At 33.4% G+C, this 20,288-nt stretch overlaps 1 protein-coding gene across 1 annotated transcript in view; it reads left to right on the top strand.

The window, feature by feature from the left end:
- Positions 1–20,288, top strand: part of LOC145296710 (putative lysosomal cobalamin transporter) — an 81,010-nt gene that overhangs the window by 31,985 nt on the left and 28,737 nt on the right. The window contains exons 3-7 of the mRNA XM_080142689.1: positions 3,338–3,401; positions 6,458–6,558; positions 10,608–10,675; positions 14,271–14,359; positions 19,842–19,915. Coding sequence (XP_079998815.1) covers positions 3,338–3,401; positions 6,458–6,558; positions 10,608–10,675; positions 14,271–14,359; positions 19,842–19,915 — 396 coding nt within the window. The remainder of the gene's footprint in view (positions 1–3,337; positions 3,402–6,457; positions 6,559–10,607; positions 10,676–14,270; positions 14,360–19,841; positions 19,916–20,288) is intronic.

The following is a 20,288-nucleotide window of genomic DNA, read 5'->3' as shown; positions in this document are numbered from 1 at the left end:
CTTTGTTGAGATTTAGCAACTTTACATGACAATGATAATGAAAAAAAATCCGGTAAAGTGGAAGTTGCTTGAAGTTTCAGGGTTCCAATATAGACAAAAGAACACAGGTGTGTGTGTTAGGTGGTGGGGGTGGGGGGGCATCTCCAGTTGAAAACCTGAAAGTATTAAAGAAAAGCAACAAACAAATGAGAAATAATGTGTGACAACCAAGTTATTCACATAAAAATACAGGAGAGTAACTTGTATGCACTGCTCACGGTGCACAGCAGTCAACAGCTCCACAATCTGATCCAGTACCATGATCATCAGAAGGAACCACTTCGCAGTTTCAGCCCCCTAGTCCTCTACTGCATCTCTGGAGTGGTGGGGCCCCCCTCAACAGGAGGTCATATTGGTACTGGTGTCAGTTATTGAGAGAAAGGAATCTAATATTCTAATTGTACTCACACCATAGCTGTATACAGTTATAAATAAATAGCAGGAGAACTGCTAGCCTTCTTAACAATTTTAGAGATGTGTTTTATCCAATTCATATCACTGCTGATAGTAATAACCAGGTCATGTCCACAAGAAAACTTCTTGATATTAGTATTGTGGAGAGAGTAAGTGGTAGATGGATTTTTTTCCTCACAAAAAGCATGGTATTACAATTGTCTGCAGCTAGTTGCAGTTGTCATTCTGTGATCCGTTGCTGGATTGTATCATGGTCTGATTGCAAGGATTTATGAAGTGCAGAATCCGAAATTAAACAAAAACGTAATTGACAACCCAAACAAATATCAGCTGAATACTTGATGCTTCGCCAGGCTATCAAGGGTAATGTTTTATCGTGATGCTTCAGTGATCTGGCGAGAACAGCTGTGTCCATGTGATTGTGCCGTATATTCGCTGATGATACAACACTCTATAACATGCATGAGAGAAGAACGGATGTATATAAATCCAAGACAATGGCAGAATCGTTAGAAAATCACTCCCAAACTAGTGGAATGGGGCCGCAAATGGATGGTAACATTTAATGCTAATAAGACCAAGTTGCTCTCCTTTAACAATTACAAGACGCCTCTCCAACTGCCTGTATCTATAACAAATAATGCCCTACCTGAGAATTCTTCCTTCAAACTCCTTGGCCTAACATTTGCAGGAACAAATACATTGAGGACACTGTAAAAGCTGGTGCAAAGAAGGTGAGTTCCTTCTATCGAGCTAGAAGACTACTTACACCTGTGAGTATCCTGTACCTCTACAAGGCCACCATTCACCACTGCATGAAGTATTGTTGCCACATCTGGGCTGGTGCATCTACCTCTAGCCTCTCCCTCTTGGATAGGGTTCAAAAAAGAGTTTCCAATCTAATAGATCCCACTTTGTCAACTAAGCTCTAGCCCCTCTCCTATCACTACAATGTTGCATCTTCGTGCCTGTTTTACAAATATTTTAATAGAATGTGCTCTGATGAACTTGTTGCACTTGTGCCCCCTTGACATACATGTCCCCAACAAACCGGATTAGCAATAAAATCTCACCCCTTCACTGTTGAAGTCCCTAAATACCAGAAAGCTTTCTATTCTAATAGTTTCTTCACTTGAGCAGCTAGACTTTGAAATTCCAATAACAATCTCTATCACTGAATGATTTTATTCTATATGAATGCTTCCCTGGCTGTACTGATATGCAGAAGTTTAAATGTAATGTAAACCAACATCTTGTTAATCTTTCCTAGGCATGGTCCCAAATAGTAGCCTCTTACATCCAAGTGGCGATATGCCTTGTGAGAGGTGAACGTTAAAAAAAAAAAAAAAAAAAAAAATCTGTCCTTTTTATCTCTAGGTACAGCTTTACGTCATCTGTATATTTCAGTACTGTTGCATTCTTTAAATTGACATCTATATTGTTGATAGTTAAATTGACATCTATGTTGTTGATAGTTAAATTGACATCTATGTTGTTGATAGTTAAATTGACATCTATGTTGTTGATAGTTAAATTGACATCTATATTGTTGATAGTTAAATTGACATCTATATTGTTGATAGTTAAATTGACATCTATGTTGTTGATAGTTAAATTGACATCTATGTTGTTGATAGTTAAATTGACATCTATGTTGTTGATAGTTAAATTGACATCTATGTTGTTGATAGTTAAATTGACATCTATGTTGTTGATAGTTAAATTGACATCTATGTTGTTGATAGTTAAATTGACATCTATGTTGTTGATAGTTAAATTGACATCTATGTTGTTGATAGTTAAATTGACATCTATGTTGTTGATAGTTAAATTGACATCTATGTTGTTGATAGTTAAATTGACATCTATGTTGTTGATAGTTAAATTGACATCTATATTGTTAATAGTTGCAGACCATCTACTAGTTGGTCAGTTGTTTACAAATTCCAAGAGGGATAGGAGTCTTCTATCATGTCTGAAAGTGACACAATGCTTAATGACGGAGATCGGCGATGTGCCACTGTACAACTCTTGCTCTCTACCAATCGAAGTTATGACAACAGGACCATTGCCAGCACCCTCAAAATGCAAATCTGGATGGTTCAACACTTGAGGGCTCAGCTCAATGAAGTTTCTGACCACGGTTATAGTCTTTGGTGTGGTTTCAGGTGAGGGCCACATTATGCCTCCTCACATCTTCAAAGTCGGCTTGAAAGTCAACACCAAAGTGTACCTGAATGTGCTGAAGAGTGTGATGATCCCTTGGTGCAATCAGGTGACCGCTGGCAGACCCTGGGTGTGGCAGCAGGACCCTACACCGGCCCTCAAGTCCAAAGATACCCAGGTTTGGTTTAAAGAAGTGTTACGACTTTGTATTCTTCCCTCACTGGCCTCCATTCCTCTCCTGACTTGAACCAGCTAGAGTACTTTGTTTGGTCATACGTCGAGAACATCACCAACATGACTTCCCACAACACCAAAGCCAGCCTGATCACCACTATCCGCTGAGCTCTCGCCGGTGCTTGTGGAAAAGGCATGCTCCCAATTCTGGACCTGTATCGAGGTAGTGATTGGGTCTGAAGGTGGCTGTATTGACTAGATGTCGGCTCTATTACATAATCAAGTTATCTGAATTGATTTTTTTCAATAAAAGTTTTAAAGTAAAGCTGTAGTGTTGTTTTCTTTTGGGCGACACTTTTATTGTTCTACCCTGTACTATATATTGGGTACAATGTAATAATCAATAGAGAATTGGCTCTATAATAATAAATATAAAATCTGCATAAATTAAAATGTTATATTTAAATGTATTTTACAATCAGGCAATGCTGGGTATCTTACTAGTTTTCTTTTACTTCTTAATTCAAATTGTTTTCAATTTTAGGAATGGGCCAATAATTCTTCAGTCAGAGACATGGTCGAACACTCTGTATTAATTAGCTACTATGGTAAGTATCTCTTTTATGTTGATAACATTTTTACTTTTTTAAAAATACATTTCATGTTTTGTTATCTCTGGTTAGACCAAATTGCACACAGATATGAACATTTTTATGGCAAGTTTCTGGGCCTTACTACTTCCGTGCTAGCTCATGACAAATTGAATGAATTTTATTTATTTTGTGACCCCGATATTAAAAGATTGATGTACAGAGCCAATCGGCCCCTTCTATCTGGTTTGGTCTTTGTTCAACCGAACCCCTCCTTTTCTAGATGTATTGCCTTCATCATGGCTGCAGAACTCCATCAATCTCCTGTATGATAATCCTCCAGAATATCAGGAAGGCTAACAGGTGCTACACCTGGTCCAAGGATAACCTGGAACTGTGCTAGGCAGAGGTATTAATTGTGCTGAAGTATTATACCTGCTTACCTGCATGCATACAGTGCTCGGTATTCTTAAATGGATATCCATCTGGTACTGGCCAGGCTCAACATTGCTTAAATTCGGTGATCTAATGAGAACCAATGCGTTTGTGTACGTGTGATTATGCCACACACACACACACACACACACACACACACACACACACACACACACTAATATATATATATATGTGTGTGTGTGTGTGTATGTATATATATATATATATATATATAATTTTATTTTTATTTATTTATTTTTTTTAAGGCATTCAGTTATATGTAAGATTAAATGGAACATTTTTATTTTCAAATTTTGATATAACTTTTGAGAGATTTGTTTCATCATCCCCTCACGTATACATTTAGGATGTGCATCACATGAATAGAAATGATACAATGTATAATGTGAGTCTTAAAGACAGGCTTAGATCTGATGACTTCTGAAGATTAAGTCTGGAAAGTGTAGAGAGATGTGTACAGAATAGGAGACTGTTAAAAAAAAATGAGTTCTTGCATTAGATGTAAAACAGTTGAAGTAGTAGGGCCAGTTTACACATGGAGGCTAAGGAAAACATTGGACGAAATAAGGATGAACGTGAAAGAAAGAAATAAAAGATCCGGCCAAGGATAGATCAGTTCTGAAGTCAACTTCTAAAAGCTGTCGAATTTATACTAGCTTGTAAAATGGACGTTAGCTGAATACGATAATGGTTTTCAGGGGAGTTGAATGCACTTTGGCCACTTTAGGTGTCTATGATGGTTGGCATTTTTGTGGTGTCTTGATAGGATTAACATTTTATATTAGATTGAATATTTTTATTTTTTTAGTTTCCATGTATATTTAAACAGTTTAGTGTTATTTTTGTATTTTTCACCCCTCATGCCTGGACTTGAAATTATTTTCTCTGGCACCTATGTATACTTTTTGTTCATTGTTAATTATTGCTGTTTTGTTTATGGCATCAGCTCTTGAATGCATTAATGGGCAATTCTTCTTTCCCTACAATTACATTAGGGGATATTGTTGATATTACTATTACAGTTATCATTGTTAAATAATTTTTATTGTTGATTGCATGTTATCCATGCACTAATAAGGAAGTTTAATGCTATTCCTCTTGATAATTTTTAATAGGTTATTGTTTTTAGAGAAAGATTTAACATATCTTTTTCATGTGAAATAAATTATTGAATCTTTTTGAGAGTCCATCAAAAATTCCCCAAAGATTATAAATATTTAAAAAAAAAAAAATTTAAATCTTGTGAAGATCAAATGACTCAAAAATGCAACAGATTAAATGTAAATATTTTAATTTTTTAAAGAATGCGCATTAGATATTTTTCTTGCGATAGACTTCAGTGACTTTCAATATGAGGTTAAACTGGGTTTTGATTATCATCTTATTGTTTTATTTGTAGGGGTTGTCGTAAGACTTGAGTAAAAACGGCTTTTTTAATGTTAAATTTTTAAGCACAAATCAACAATCACTGGCCAGGTTGTGAGTTGTTTCCTAACTTCCTAGAATCTCTATTTATCATGTCTTGATGATTGTGGGTGAAACTGAAAGACCCCACATGGACGTTTGTAGGCCAATTTTACCATTCACCAACTAATATGTGCTTATTCTAAGTGTTTGTTTTCGAAACCCAAATGCCATCTTTCAACCCAGCTTTGCTTTTTCTATTTCCCAGCTTACTTGTTAAATAGTGAAGAGATAGAGAAGATAGCAAAGGAAAGAAAAATAAGAGAAACACTTCTGCCACACTTATTAAACTTATAAAGTTCAAGTTGGCATTCTTAATGCTGGATCCATGTAAATTATACACTATTATTATTATTTTCTTGGTTCAGAGTTGGATATCCATTATTCAATAGCAAATTAACTATAGACATGTCTATTATTTTTAGACATTTTTCTTGCAATATATCTCCTATTTTTAGAGGTATATTTAGTCTTTCATTCTGTACAGTAATAAGATTGGAAAAGATGTTTAGTCCATGTTCAGAACTCTGTCTATATTAAAAACCAAAGATGAATAAAAATCTGATGTACATATTTGTGATGGAAAGAAAATATTGTACACAAAAATTATGTAAATTGATCAAGTAGTTTTATTTTTAAATATGAATATAAAATTTTATAGTGAAACTACAATATACTATATTGTGACACCATCTTGAAGAAAGAATGGAGATAACCCCAAATAATTCAAATTTGTGCTTTAAAGCCAGTTTTAATATGGGGAAAGGGAGGAATTGAAAAAACCTAAATTTGCTTAAAAATGATCTTTATAAAATGAAATTATTTATGTGATTTAACTGCAGTTTTTTTTTTCGATCACAGGCATGGACATCATACAGTTTTGTCTTGATTTTTGATATATCGGGAATTCTGGACAAGGACCGATTTTTAAAAGTTTTTTTTTTTTTCTAAGAATAAACAATTATTAAATTCCTGAAATAGTAGGTTTTGAAATAAAAAGAATAAGTCTGAAGCTCTCTTGGATGTTGCTTTTATACTGTTAACACTGCCTCGAGCATTGCTTCTACTAAGTAAAAAAAACAAAATAAAAAAAAAATTACTAAAAGTTTTACTCATCTGTTTGAAATTATCTTTTTTTTTTTTTTTTTAACTAGTGATGTATGGCTTGATGACGCTTTTCTTCTTCCTCTTGTTGCCATTCATGTATTTCTACTTTGAGGAAAAAGATGATGTAGAACAACCATCGGTCGGATCGGTAAGTAATTCCATGGTTGAATTTTCAGGGGACAATCTTTCTTAAATTTCATGTAACCTAAGATAATGAAACTATAGAACTGTAATGACTAGATACTACAAACAATCGGATGTGATTCCAGCAGAGACATCTTACGGAATAAGACCTTTCCTCTTCCTTCTGAACAATATGTAATTGAATGACTCAAAACTGGTATTGAAACGCATGACTCTGCACTGAAATTCAATAGTAAATCTCACTCTCCACAATGCTTCACTTCTACCAGTGCAGCAGTTATTGCGCATAGGCAGCAAGCATTTTGCTAATTCAACCGCCATAAGTCTAATGCAAATAGACAAAAAATTATAACATTAGGAAATTGATACTTGTGCAGAATTTGAATCAGATGTAACTAATTGGCTGCTCAGCTTTGTTCGGAACATGACCTCAACATACTGAAAACATTTAAATATAATAAAATCACCAGACAAAATAAATAATGAAACTAAAAAGGAACAACCTACCATAACAATTTGTTTTATTTTTGTAAAGAAATTTTTTTAAGTGAAAAATGTAAACAATTTGTATTTTTTTATTTTATTTTTTTGTTGTTGAACAAAATTAATTTTTTGTGTTTTCTTATTTGTTCTTAACAAAAGTTCTAAAAGCACTTTGTGTTTTTCATGTATTTTTTTCTTTATTTTTGTAAATAATGTAAAGTAAACTTTTTCCTTTATTTTCATGAACAATTTTTTTCCTGATGGGGGTGAAGCTAGGAAACCATTTCCCCCCCCCTTCCCCAAAGATCCTCTGCTTGATTGATTGGCTGATCAGCACCTTATGTCAGATTACCATCAAACTCAAGCCCATGATGTCATGTTCCGACCAAAGCTAAGCAGACGATGAGTTAAGTCTGGTTCAAATTCTGCAAAAGTACCAAGAAATCATTGTAAGAGTGTAATAGCCATAGTTAAAAGTAGGTATACTGAGATGTCCAGAAAACGTATTGAGTCAAAACAATTAGGAACTCCTGATTATTGGAAAATCTATTATAATACAGTGAATAATATGTAATTCAACTGCGTGGCAATTGATAAAGCTGAACTGCTAGCCCAACGTTTTGCCTTATAATTTAACTTTTAATTTTACAAACCACTTTGTCCTAAACTTCCCATTACAAACTGAAGCCACTCTATATGATCTGATCATCACCTCTTACTAAGTTTGGAATATCATAAACTTTGATGCCTCCAAATCGTGCGGATCTGATCTTGTCCCTACTATAATCCTACAGAAATGCTTTGCTGAGTTGGCGCCTGCCCTCTTTAAACTCGACAGCAAATGCTTTGGAAATTTTCCTGTGTTATTAGTTTTCAGAAATTTTCATAAAAAGAACTGCCTTGCAGTTGTTGAAATTTATTTTTTTCCTTAATGAGAGGAGCTTTTAGTACATGAACTTTTTGCTTGTTTGTAGTGTTCAAGAATAGAAGTGTTATCTGCTAAAAGTTTTTTATATTGGTAATGTTGTTGTAAGATGTTCAGCAATAGTACTGTTATCAGAAAGGTGCATGGTTAATCTGTGACAAGGTTGTGGTGGTCAAGCCTATGTATATGCTTTTTCCTTCACTGTCATATATGCAATCTCCCATTTATTCTATAAATGATACAAAATAACCATTGACAATAGAAAAGTGAATGTTCCTGACAATCATATTCGTCTTTTACAAAGGACAATATCATAAATGGATTGTACTTTATGCCAAAGAAGTTCTTGGATGCATTACATTATAAGTAATCTTGGTTCTGTAATGCTTTCCCAATGCTGAATGCTTTCCCAACTCCTCCCAGCGACCTGCTTTTATCATGTCCGGCATGTCTCATTAGAAGGGTGTCATGTGACCATGCGAGAACTGTGCGAGATCGAGGGCTTTAAAAGATCATGGATAGCATCTTGGATCTTTTTGATTTTTCTTTCTTCTCAGCCTGCAGGACAGGAGAACGTTTTCGATATGAGTGTTGATTATTTATTGTTTGTACAGCCACACAAGGCACAAGCACATGGCGCTTGCTTCTTTGATGAACATCACAGGAGGTTACATTGGCTGAAACGTGAGAATAACTTCAGAGATGAGAACAATAGTCTGACAAATCCACATAGAAATCTTTATTGAAAGCAATCGAAGGAACTAAAGAAAATGTCTATGGAAATAGTGTGTGAATGATTTCTTTGTGTATTGATTTCAGATGGTGGGGTGGGGTGTCAAACTTATACTTTTTGTTTCCTTCCCTTTAACAATGGTAGTGTGAATAATCTAAATATTACAAACAGATACAGTCAAGCACCAATGTGTTCAATAAAATTCTAAACTATTGAAATGAATTTATTATGTATATACACCATTCAGATTCCTTACTATCATCAAAGAAAAACAATGCTGGAATACACAGTGCAATGGAGAGAAAGATAAAATGTCTGATTATTTTTTAATACATCTAAAACTAAGCTTCTCTTCTTTCACTACTAATGTTCAGATCCTTGTTTTGCTTCAGTTGAAATGAGGGGCTCTCCCCTTCGAGAATCCCTATGCTTTGATATGCATCTAAAACTTTTATTCTTGACCAGAAATGAAAGACTTGCATTAATTTTTTTTTACTAAAGTCATTGGAAAAATGGTTGGATCATTCTGTTGCTTCAGAAACTATCTCATTACTGATTCAATCCTCTACTTTATAAATGTCAGATACGACATCTTAGGTATCAGCCTAAGAGCACTCTTTCCAAACTTTACATAGTAAAAAGTTGGCTTTAAAATCTAGTTGGTATACTCTATTCTCTTTCTTACAGCATATTTCTCACAGAAGAGATGTTGCTATATCATTATTTTCATGGCAGTTGTTCGACAGAACTCCAATTTGTTCCCCTTCTTCTTTCTGTAAAACATTCATAGCAAAAATTTATCTAGCTACAACCATTGTAATTTTCCCTTCTACTTCTATGTACTTAGAGCTAAACAGAACTTCCATGAGCAGTGTTTCTTTCCAAAAACTGCCTGTCTATGAAATTGCAATACCAGTTGACTACAGCATGATCATTTTCAAGTCTAATGTTAACAAGTTCGTATTAAGCCGTCCCATTAAATAAAATCTGCCCAATTTTGACAATTCTTAGCAATCATCAAGGTGTCACTGTCTACTTGAGAAACTTGTTAACCCTTATCCTCCCTTGAGTGGCTTTTGTGCTTTGATAAGTAGTGACACATTATTACTTAAGAAATCTATATATCTATGTATCTATATAATCTATATATGTCTGTCCACGCATTGTCAATGGTTGATCTCTGAGCAAAACTAATGTTATATATGGAATAAGCACGCACATTATTTGCCTGGTTTTAAAATAGTAATTTCTTAGATGTATAATAATATTTTGAGTCATTTCTTAACACATATTCATTTTAACGGTCATTTTAATACTAAAAACTATTTCTCTAAAATGTTTTTTAATATAAATTAGCAAATATATGTTCCCTATGAAATATTTTTGTTAGGCTAGAACAATTATGAAACCACGACATATATTGTAGTTGAAACAAAATGGTTTTGACTTGAAATAATTTCAAAGACTATTGATGTTTATGCATTTATTCATTTATTTATTGCTTATGTTTGAAATCATATTTTGAAACCTGACATGAATCATAAATTTATGACCACATACCAAAGCTATAATTATTTTAAGCTCTATTTATAAAAAAGATTCATTATGTCAATTGGTAGAAGCTCAGATTGAAGATCTCATTGTTTTGGTTCTGATTTCCAATCATGGAATCCACTTTTATTTACTTTTTTTTTGTTTCATTTCTAAAAGTAGTTCAAATCCCTATTTCAAAATGGATACAATGTTTAAAACAGTAGTGACTGACAGGCGACAAAATCTGTACATAGAAAATAGATGTTTTATTTTACTCCTTGGCAGAAAGTTTTTATAGTTATGTTTAAGATATTTGATGACCAGTGAAATTTGTTAATTACTTAAAATATTTTCTTTTTCTTTTCTCTTCAATTTTCAGAGATGCTGTGGTGCCTTGAAATACACCATTGTCTTTGTTATAATTGCAACTGTACTGCTAATACTTGGGTAAGATTTCTTAAATATTTTTAGCTTATTCTTTAATCACCCGAAAAAGATATTTTTATCTTGTTTTATTTGTCAGATTTGATTCTTGTGATTATATCTGAACCCTGAAAACAAACACAAAAAACAAAAACTTGTTTTTTTTTTTTTTTTTTTTTTTTTTTTTTGCCCCCTCTACATTCTGGCTAAAATATAGGTTAAGTTTCTGTGATCTACTCTGGCTTATTGTGGGGAAAAAATAAATAAAATAAAATGAAACAAAAAAACACTTCACACAACAATAATGTAGTTGTCATAGGTTTATTCTTATATGGACAAATCTGGAAGAGTTAAAATTAAGTTTCAGCTGCAAGTTTGTCCTGCTTCAGAGCTCCCGTTGTTTTGTTTCCTGGCATAAAGTTCATATAAAGTATTCTTTGTTTGTTCAACCTGAAAGTTTACCGTTGGTCTCATCTGAAGTGAATAGTTTTGTGTTAGTCATTTACTCAGTGTTCAACACAAAATTAAAATCTTTGCACGATTTATTGTGGCACATCTTTATAATAACATGTGGAGAGGGACTAAGTGGTTAACTACACTGACTGAAAACCTGGTTATACAAGATTTGAGTACCACATCTGATCTTGTGTCTAACCTTTTGGAGATGAGGTAAATAATCTTTATTAATAATGCTGTCATGAAAAAAGACTCATTTTCTTAAATAATTGAATTTTCAACATGATTACTACAAAAAGTCTGGCATGGAGGGCTGCTAATGAAAATATTATAACTGGACATATACTAAATATAATTACATCATTATCCAATAGGACTATCTAGGTTGTCATTGATGGACATACATCCAAACAACATAACATTAATGCGGGAGTGCCTCAGAGGTCAATCCTTCAACCACTATTATTCCTGAAGGTAGCTGCAAAGAAGATGGGCTCTCTATATTGTACCAGAAAACTACTCACGCCTAAGAGTAGCCTGTATCTCTACAAAGCCACCATCACTCCTGTATGGAGTATTGTTGTCACATCTAGTCTGGTGCATCTACCCCTAATCTCTCCCTCTTGAATAGGGTCCAAAAAAGAGTCTGGGACCTAATAGGTACCATTTTGCGAACTAAGCTCCAACCCCTATCTCATTGCCGCACTGTTGCATCTTTGTGCCTGTTTTAGAAGTATTATAGTGGAATGTGCTCTGATGAACTCGTTACACTTGTGCCCCCTTGACATACATATCCCTGACAAACCCACTTGACAACAAAATCTCACCTCTTCACTGAGGTCCTTAAATGCCAGAAGGCTTTCTACTCAAATAGTTTCTTCCCTCGAACAGACTTGAAAATTCCTTTTCTACTATCTGCTTCCCTGACTGTACTGATATGCAGAAGTTCAAATGTAATGTAAACCAACATCTGGTTAATCTTTTCTAGGCATAATCCCAAATAGTAGCTCCCTACATCTAAGTGGCAATATGTCTTGTTAGGAGTGAACGTGAGTAAAGAAAAAAAAATAGTTTATCCCAGTTGTTCGAATTTTGCTATATTTTGTCATCATCCATTTGGATTTGGAATTTTTTAGGATTATTTCGACTGCTATATTCACAATATTTAAACTAATGTAATTAACCTTCTTGAGGTTTGTTTTGTCAAACTCTGGAATCAGTACGGAATAAGTGGACCCATTGTATAATAGATAGAGTGCTAAGTAATGATTGATTCTAAGTGATCGTCTTTGGAGTTTGAAAGTTCAATCTTTTGTACAAGTGATATTAAGAAACTATTCAAGAATTTCTTAAGACCTCTGCCTAGTTATGGCTCACGGAATGATCGATAATCTCCTCCACGTGGATAACTGGTTCTGTTCAAAACTCTGTACAGATTCCTGAGTTCGACAATATTCACCTGAAGAAGGTTGGAGGTTACATCAACCAAAACATTGTGAGAATAACATTCAAGATAAGAACAGTAGTTTGAATAATGCACATCATATTTGATATCATGTCTATTTTACATGCTGGCATGTGTTGGGTGGTTTTTAAAAATGACTTCGAAAGTAACCTGTGTATGGCTAGGTGTTTATTCTTTCTTTCAAATTTACCCTTATCACTTTCATGTTTTTGTTTGCTTTCTCCTATCAACCCACCTTGCTCCCTCAACTGTTTCACATCTACTAGCCCAAGAACTCGTATCCATTTTTTCAGTGCGACCAAACATTTTCTGCACACATCTTCCCTATGCTGTTCTCATTTTATCTTCTTCTGAGCTCATAAGACTTATATTACACATCAATGTTATTACTCTTGTCATTTCTCATCATTTTAATTGTGATCTAATGAATTTAGTAAGAAATTTTTTTTATTTTTCCATTTCATATACACGTGTTTGTCGTGTGTACAGACACATTTGGAAATTAGCTGAAAAGAGTCACTCTTTCTCTAAATGCTCACAGAGACATTATAAAATATTATAATGGTTGGTGCTTATTTAGAACAATACGTAATTAAAAACAACAAAAATCTATAGATGTACTTGTTACGGAATGAATGTCATATTCCAAAAACCTCGTAAATTGATCAAGTAGTTTTATTTTAATTTTCTCCAAGAAAATCAAATTTTACAAGTTTTAGTGATTAATTATAAAATAACATGGTTCATAAATCTTGATAGTCGAATTGAGTTTTCGACCTTTGAATTTTAACACCTTCTAAAAAAACATGGCATCTTCCAGCCCCCTTTTTGCTTTCTAATAAAATTTGATTTTCTTATCTAAAAAAATAACAAAACAACTACTTGATCAATTTATGTAATTTTTAGAATATGACATCTTCGTTCATGATGAGTACATACATCATAAAGATTTGTAAGTATTTTTTGTATTAAGCATTGATTGGTTGAATCAAGAAAGTGAGAATGGGCAATAGAAATACGTAGCTGAAAGAGTGATAAGTGACTTTCAGATAATTATGAATTACATCTAATTATAACAATTGTTTTCAAACTTTACTCAATCCCAGAACTAAAGTATATTTTATTGTTTGTGCTATTAAAGTATATAGAAAGATAGCATTAGAGAAAAAAAAAACTTGAACCCACATTTAGTATAATAAAAAATATAGTGGATATGTATAATGTTATCATGTAGTGTAAGAAAACTACTTATCAAAATAAAATATTTTTAGAGGTCAATTTATTTCTTTTGATGCATGTGATGGTTAACCTTGCCTTATTTAGTACAGAGTGATTCAATACATTTGCAATATATCAATCTCTTTTCTTGTAAAGTTTTCTCTTTTTTTAATTAAATGTTTTTTTTTTTTTTTTTTTTTTTTTTTTAAATATTTCTGTTAATAAAAATTTTAATTTTTTATAAAAAAAGAAGAAATATCTGATAATTTTTTAAAATTATTTCTATACGATTGAATTGTTCATCTTTTATTTCCTGTGCAGTGTATTCTTACCCAAACTTAGCTACTTGCATTTAAAAAAAAAAAAAATTTTTTTTTTTAAATTCTAATTAAATTTAATTACATTAAAAAAAAAATTAAAATACTTTATTATATCAGTTATTTCTATACAATTGAATTATTTGTTTTATTTCTTACACAGTGCATTCTTACCCAAACGTAACTCTTTACCTTCCAATGAGACTGATTGGCAGAGAATCGATGATCTCTTCAAAAGTTTGGGTGACAACCGTAAGAATTTTGTTTTTTATACTTATGTGATATAGATTTAAACAAAATAGTTCAAAATTAATTTCCTTTTTATATATATGCTAGTTGGATGCCAGTACGCTCCAACATGATGTTTTAATTTATGCAGATTGCGTATGTATTATTATAGAATCAGTCCTCCATTGAATATTAGATTATGAGGAATAATTTTCCAGGTTGACTCTTTCACAAAAAAGAATTTTAAAAATAATGATAATGTCGTTCATCAAATTCCATCTGTGTTTGTTTGCAATATCATGTCAGCTGATATTTTGGTTTGACGATCTAAAAAAATAGTCTTTCTTCTCTTATATATAAAAAATAATTTTTACAGGGGAATATTTTACACTACACTAGCCAAGGTGACACCAGTGTATCATAAAATATTCCCCTGTAAAAATCTCTTTTATCAATAAGAGAAGAAAAACTATTTTTAAAATCAGATTTGTTTGATTTTCGATACTTGTCTGAATTTCTGTACAAAACATATCTAAGAACACTGCACGAAATATAAATTACCTTTGTGTGAAATTTGCAAAAGATAGGTGCAGCCATTTTGGAACCTATGAGGAAGGACCTCTCGTACATACTAAGTGACTTTTATATAATAGTAGAGATAATAATTTTTAAAAAATTGTGCAGATCATTTAAGGAAAAAAAAGTTTGTGTTTTCTTTTTAATGTGGAAAGTGTCGTAACTTATAATCCTTCTCCCGATCTGCTAGGATCCTGCGTATGGTTTTAAACTCTGAGAAAAAAAAAGATGTATGTAAAATGTCTCTTCCTTAGGGTTTTGGTCTTTTCTATTGCATAGGAGTCTATTCTGTCAGTCTGGATGTTCATCTGTTGTCTGTAAATCTCAAAAGGTGACCTGCTGACCTGTTTAGTCATTCTCATGGCGGTGATGATGTCATTTACTCTAGTTTACTGTCTGACTTTTCTTTAACGTAGATTGACGTCATGCATAATGCATTCCATTTTACACTGTGTCAAACTTTAAAATATTTCTTTTTTTGTACCTCATATAGTCACCATTCATCAAGGCCCGGAGGTCACTCGAGGTTTAATGAATAGTTTATTTTAAAGGATAGCTCTTCAAGAACCTGTTCACATTTGACTTGAAAATGATCGTGTCATAGTCAGCAGAGAAGCAACTCTGTGGTATTGTTTCACAGATAAGCAGCTCCCCCAAAAAGTTCTCTGCTTATAGAATTTTTGCTTAGATTTATGCACAGATAGAAAGTAATAGAAATTATTGATAGTTGTTGTAATTAGTCGAGTGATTGCCATGAAAGACTTACCATAGTAAACCATACAGTGAAGCTCAGTTGAGTACCTGCCATGAAAATGATAGAGCGGAGAGCGGTTCGTAATGTCTTTACTATGAGACAAAGCTGCAAAGGGGAAAAAAGGACATTACCCACCAGATTTCAAAGTCTGTTTTTTACTCTGTCAAGGCAGGAACAGATGCTCTGAGCAGCTCCTCCCCAGATGTGGCAACAGTATTCCTTCTAGGATGTACTTGGCTCTTATACAAGTAGAGGATTGTATTGACAGTGAGATATCAACTGGAGCTGCATTAAGTGCTCATGTTTTGCTACCATGTGTTATAACAAGCATAATGATGATGTATTCATTGAACATGTTCTATTTAAGTGAAATTAGTTCTTTGTAAAAATTGTACTCTATATTCTCTTCCTATCATCCTCATTGTTTTCTACTTTGGAAAAAGCTGTCCATTCAAACATAATTTGTTGTCCTTTGATTTCCGGCATGGCATCAGTGTCGTTTCTCACCGTCATCCCTAAGTAAATGTAGCTGTCAACTTCGTCAACATTTTCATTGTTCACTGGAGCTTTTGTGGCATGTTTGTTCCACATGACCTTCATTTTACTAGTGTACGACTTAAGGCTAGCATTGGGGAAACATTGGTACCAAAAATATACTTTTATTATGTGTTACATTTATTAAGGGGATTCATGCTGAAGGTTAATATCATCCTGAAGTAGCTTTTCCTGGTGTCTGTGACAACATGCAGTCAAAGCGAACACACATATCCAAAACAATCACTGAATCTTTAGAAATTGCCTCAAGTCATTAGAAGTCAAAGTTTGATGGTTACATTTAATGCTACAAAGCCTCTTTCTTTTAAAAATTATGAGAAACTTATCCAACCACCAATTGTCGTGGCTGATAGCACCTTTCCCAAGAGTCCAATTTTCAAGTTCCTTGTTATATATAGAATATAGATTCCTTGATTTTTTTTTTTTCTTCTTTTTTTTATGATAATAATATGGTTAAGTAATGCTTTCACCTTGAAGAACTTTTTACTTAGAAAATCGCCCATATTTTATTTGGACTTTTTTTTTTTTACACGGTGGTTACCACTTATCAAGGCCCTGAAGCCACTCAGGGATAAGGGTTATTGCAAGTATATTACGTTAGTGTGGAGATTTGATGAAGTGTTTACTTAAGGGGGCGGTTCATTAAGAATTTGTTAATGTTGGACTTGAAGACATCCAAGTTGTAGTCAGGTGGGAAGCAGGCAGACGGAACAGAGTTCCACAGGCGTGCAGTTCTAAGAAAGAAGCTTTGTTCATGGAATCCACGTTTTGATTTAGGCACAGATAAAGAGTGGGGGAAATTTTTCACAGTGGATTCTGCTAGACGGGTGTTTTTCGTGAAAGATTGGCGAGGGGGGGGGGGACCAGAGATTGGAGTTCATAAACAAACAATGTACTTATGCTTTTATTATTTTTAAAACAGTAATCTACAGACCTGCATGTTTTGAGGTCCTACCTCTCCTCAGCATAGCTTGACTGTCTTTCTAGGAATCAAACCACATACCATATGTATTACAGTCTGGTGCGTTATCCATTATGCTACAAAGCTCAAGATGATTTTACTGTTTATTTTTATCGTTAATAAACATATGTAGATTTCTTGTTGATTTAAAAAAAAAAAAATGATAATTTCACCTTAAATATCTTTTTACTTAGAAAATCACTCATATAAGTGGCCTTGTCTGTCTATAAGGAATGGTCTCTATTAAACTATTGTCAATTTTTGGTTTGTAGACTTGAAACTTGATATATACTGTGGACAAGTTGCAATTTGTTTTTTAGCTGGTAAAAATAACTGTTAAAGAGTCAAAATTTATAAAATTGGAATTTGGCAGGCATAAGTTGACTTAGTGCTTTTCTATGCCTGTGCAAATATACATTTCTACGTTAATGTTAGTTAATTGTCAGCTTTTTATATCCATCTGTTGATATCTCAGATGGTAACGAATAATGCTGGAGAGCTAGATGTTTAGGGTTTGATTCCAGCTGATGACACCCAAGTTATATTTTTTTAAAAATCACTATATATATATATATATATATATATATACAAGAATAAAAAAGCATTGGAAATGCAAAAGGATATAGGGATGGTATGCCAAAAAGTATACAAACAAGATAGCTATGAATGGCTAGGCACATGGAAATAGAATTGCATCCAAAGTATAGCCCTCTAGCTTTTCTCCAACCTTCATTCTGTGCCATCATTACAGTTGTAAAAAGCTATAGGGCTATACTTTGGATGCAATTCTATTTCCATGTGCCTAGCCATTCATAGCTATCTTGTTTGAATACTTTTTGGCATACCATCCCTATATCCTTTTGCATTTCCAATGCTTTTTTATTCTTGTTAATTAGTATTTTTACTTACAGTCTTATTTTTAAACTTACATTCATGATAGTATTGTCTTTTTTAGGAGGCGGCTCATTGCCGCCTCCATTAGTAGCAGATCGCTTCCTGCTGGGTTTTAGGTCTTTGGGTTTTGGGCCTTAGGAGTTGCCTCTTGGTCCTCCATCGGTTCTATATTACATAGAGAGTGCTACCGCCTCTCTGATAAAACAGTTAGAGTATTATAAAGTTCTAAAATGTTCATACCTTCACTATTAAATTTTTCTTGACTTTCTTGCAGTTTCTTTTGCGGTTAATTTAACTTATTTCCTTTGGCGTTTGGTGAGTTCTTAGAAGAACTGGTCTGATCTACTTTTCTTAGCGAGCGAAGAGATTCAGCTGCATTTAACAATGGTTGCTATAGTGTATTTTTGCGCATGCGTGAGAATTTCAAGTTTCCTCCTTATTTTTCAATAGTTTGACAGTAGTCATGTGTCTTTCTGCCAAGAGCGACAGACGTCAGTGTTAGCCGTGATCGTCTAGAGGTTAGGACCCCACGTTGTGGCCGTGCTAACTTAGGTTCGAATCCTGGTCACAGCATTGACATTTTGTACATATTTTACAGTCCAAAATCTGAAGAATTATTTATTTTTATAACATTGTTTTTTGACGTCGTACTTGCTGATAGGTTACTCTTATAACAATTTTGATCAACTGAGATAAAGATTTCATGGTTTCATTAACGCTGGTGGGTTACTGTTTAAAGAAAATACCTTAACGTTCACCTCAAATATTCAGCGTCCAAGAAATATAGGCCACTGGCAAACTGGAACGTTTGTGAGCATCCGGTGTATTATTTGGAGCTGTCCCTTTTGAGAGAAGTTCCGTGTTCGAAGTGGTCTGTATACATTGGGTATATAGTGTTTAAAACTTGTTATTACACGTAATCTTATTTAATTATGGAGTTAGCTAAAAAGCGATGGGTCACTGCACTTCTCCGTATAAAGAGCAGTCGATTGATGCTTGAACTGTTGTCAGAGACCGTTCATACACCGAGATACATCGTCTCAAAAGAAAGAAGAAGAAAGAAGAACAATTGGCTATTTTTGTACCCTTTTTTTTCTGCTCTCTTTTGACATTTTAACCGACGTTATGACACTCGCTGGATTCGTAAGACACTTCTCTGTAAGAATATGTGCTTTTTGAAACTTATAAGTTGATTTTAGTTGAGATTTGGATAGTTTTGTTTTGTAGGCGTATATAGGCGTGTACGGGCCATCCCTATATAGAGAGTGCTACCGCCTCTCTGATATTGTATACACTATAATAATCAAGAGAGTATTGGCTCTAATAATAAATATGAAATCTGTATAAATTAAAATATCATGTTTAAGCATATTTTAAAATATATTTAAGCGTATTTTACAACCTGGCCACGCTTTCTATTATATATATATATATATATATATATATATATATATATATATATATATATATTAGTTTTAAAGGTTAAAACTTCCAAGACTATATATCTTGTCCCCCCCCCCTCTAACAAAGGAGGGGTTGGAGCTAGTAATTCATTCCAGTTTGTCTGTTCACACTTTTCTCAATAATCATGCCTTGGATTAATTTTGAAATTTTGCACAAACGTTAGTCATGGTGAAAGTGAATTTTTAACTTGTAAAGAAATGTTAGTTTCTTGTTAAACATTACACTCTGCATAATTAATAAGCACGTGTGCTTATTAAAATCAATAATATATTATTTATTATTAAACCTATTTTGTTTTACAGGTTGTGAAGATGCTCTTTCTTTTGTTATCAGCACCCTTAGTCTTATTGGGATGTTTGCAATCATGACTTACACAGTAAGTGAAGTACCTTCATTTTTTTTCTTTTTTATTGTCTCACCACTTTGATGGTGATTCGTTATTAACCAGTCTAACATCTTTATTTTGCTGGTTTACATCATGATCAACTGTAGACGAAAAAACTGTCTGTGGATTAATACACACACACACACACACACACACACACACACACACACACACACACACACACACACACACACACACATTAGTGATGGGATAATTTCAAATTTTTTTCCAGATTCCGATGTAATTACCGATTCTGTTCTAAATAACCTATTCCAACTTTTAAAAAATTTCTAAATATTTAATGAGACTTGTTGCTTTTAAAATTTCTTAAATTACTTTAAAACCCTATGTAATGTCTGTATTC

Source organism: Euprymna scolopes, chromosome 17 (assembly GCF_053919585.1).
Source record: "Euprymna scolopes isolate OS-2025 chromosome 17, ASM5391958v1, whole genome shotgun sequence".
In the NCBI taxonomy this organism is placed as follows: domain Eukaryota; kingdom Metazoa; phylum Mollusca; class Cephalopoda; order Sepiida; family Sepiolidae; genus Euprymna; species Euprymna scolopes.
The sequence above is the reverse complement of the archived record's forward strand: the minus strand, read 5'-3'. Positions and strand labels throughout refer to the sequence as shown.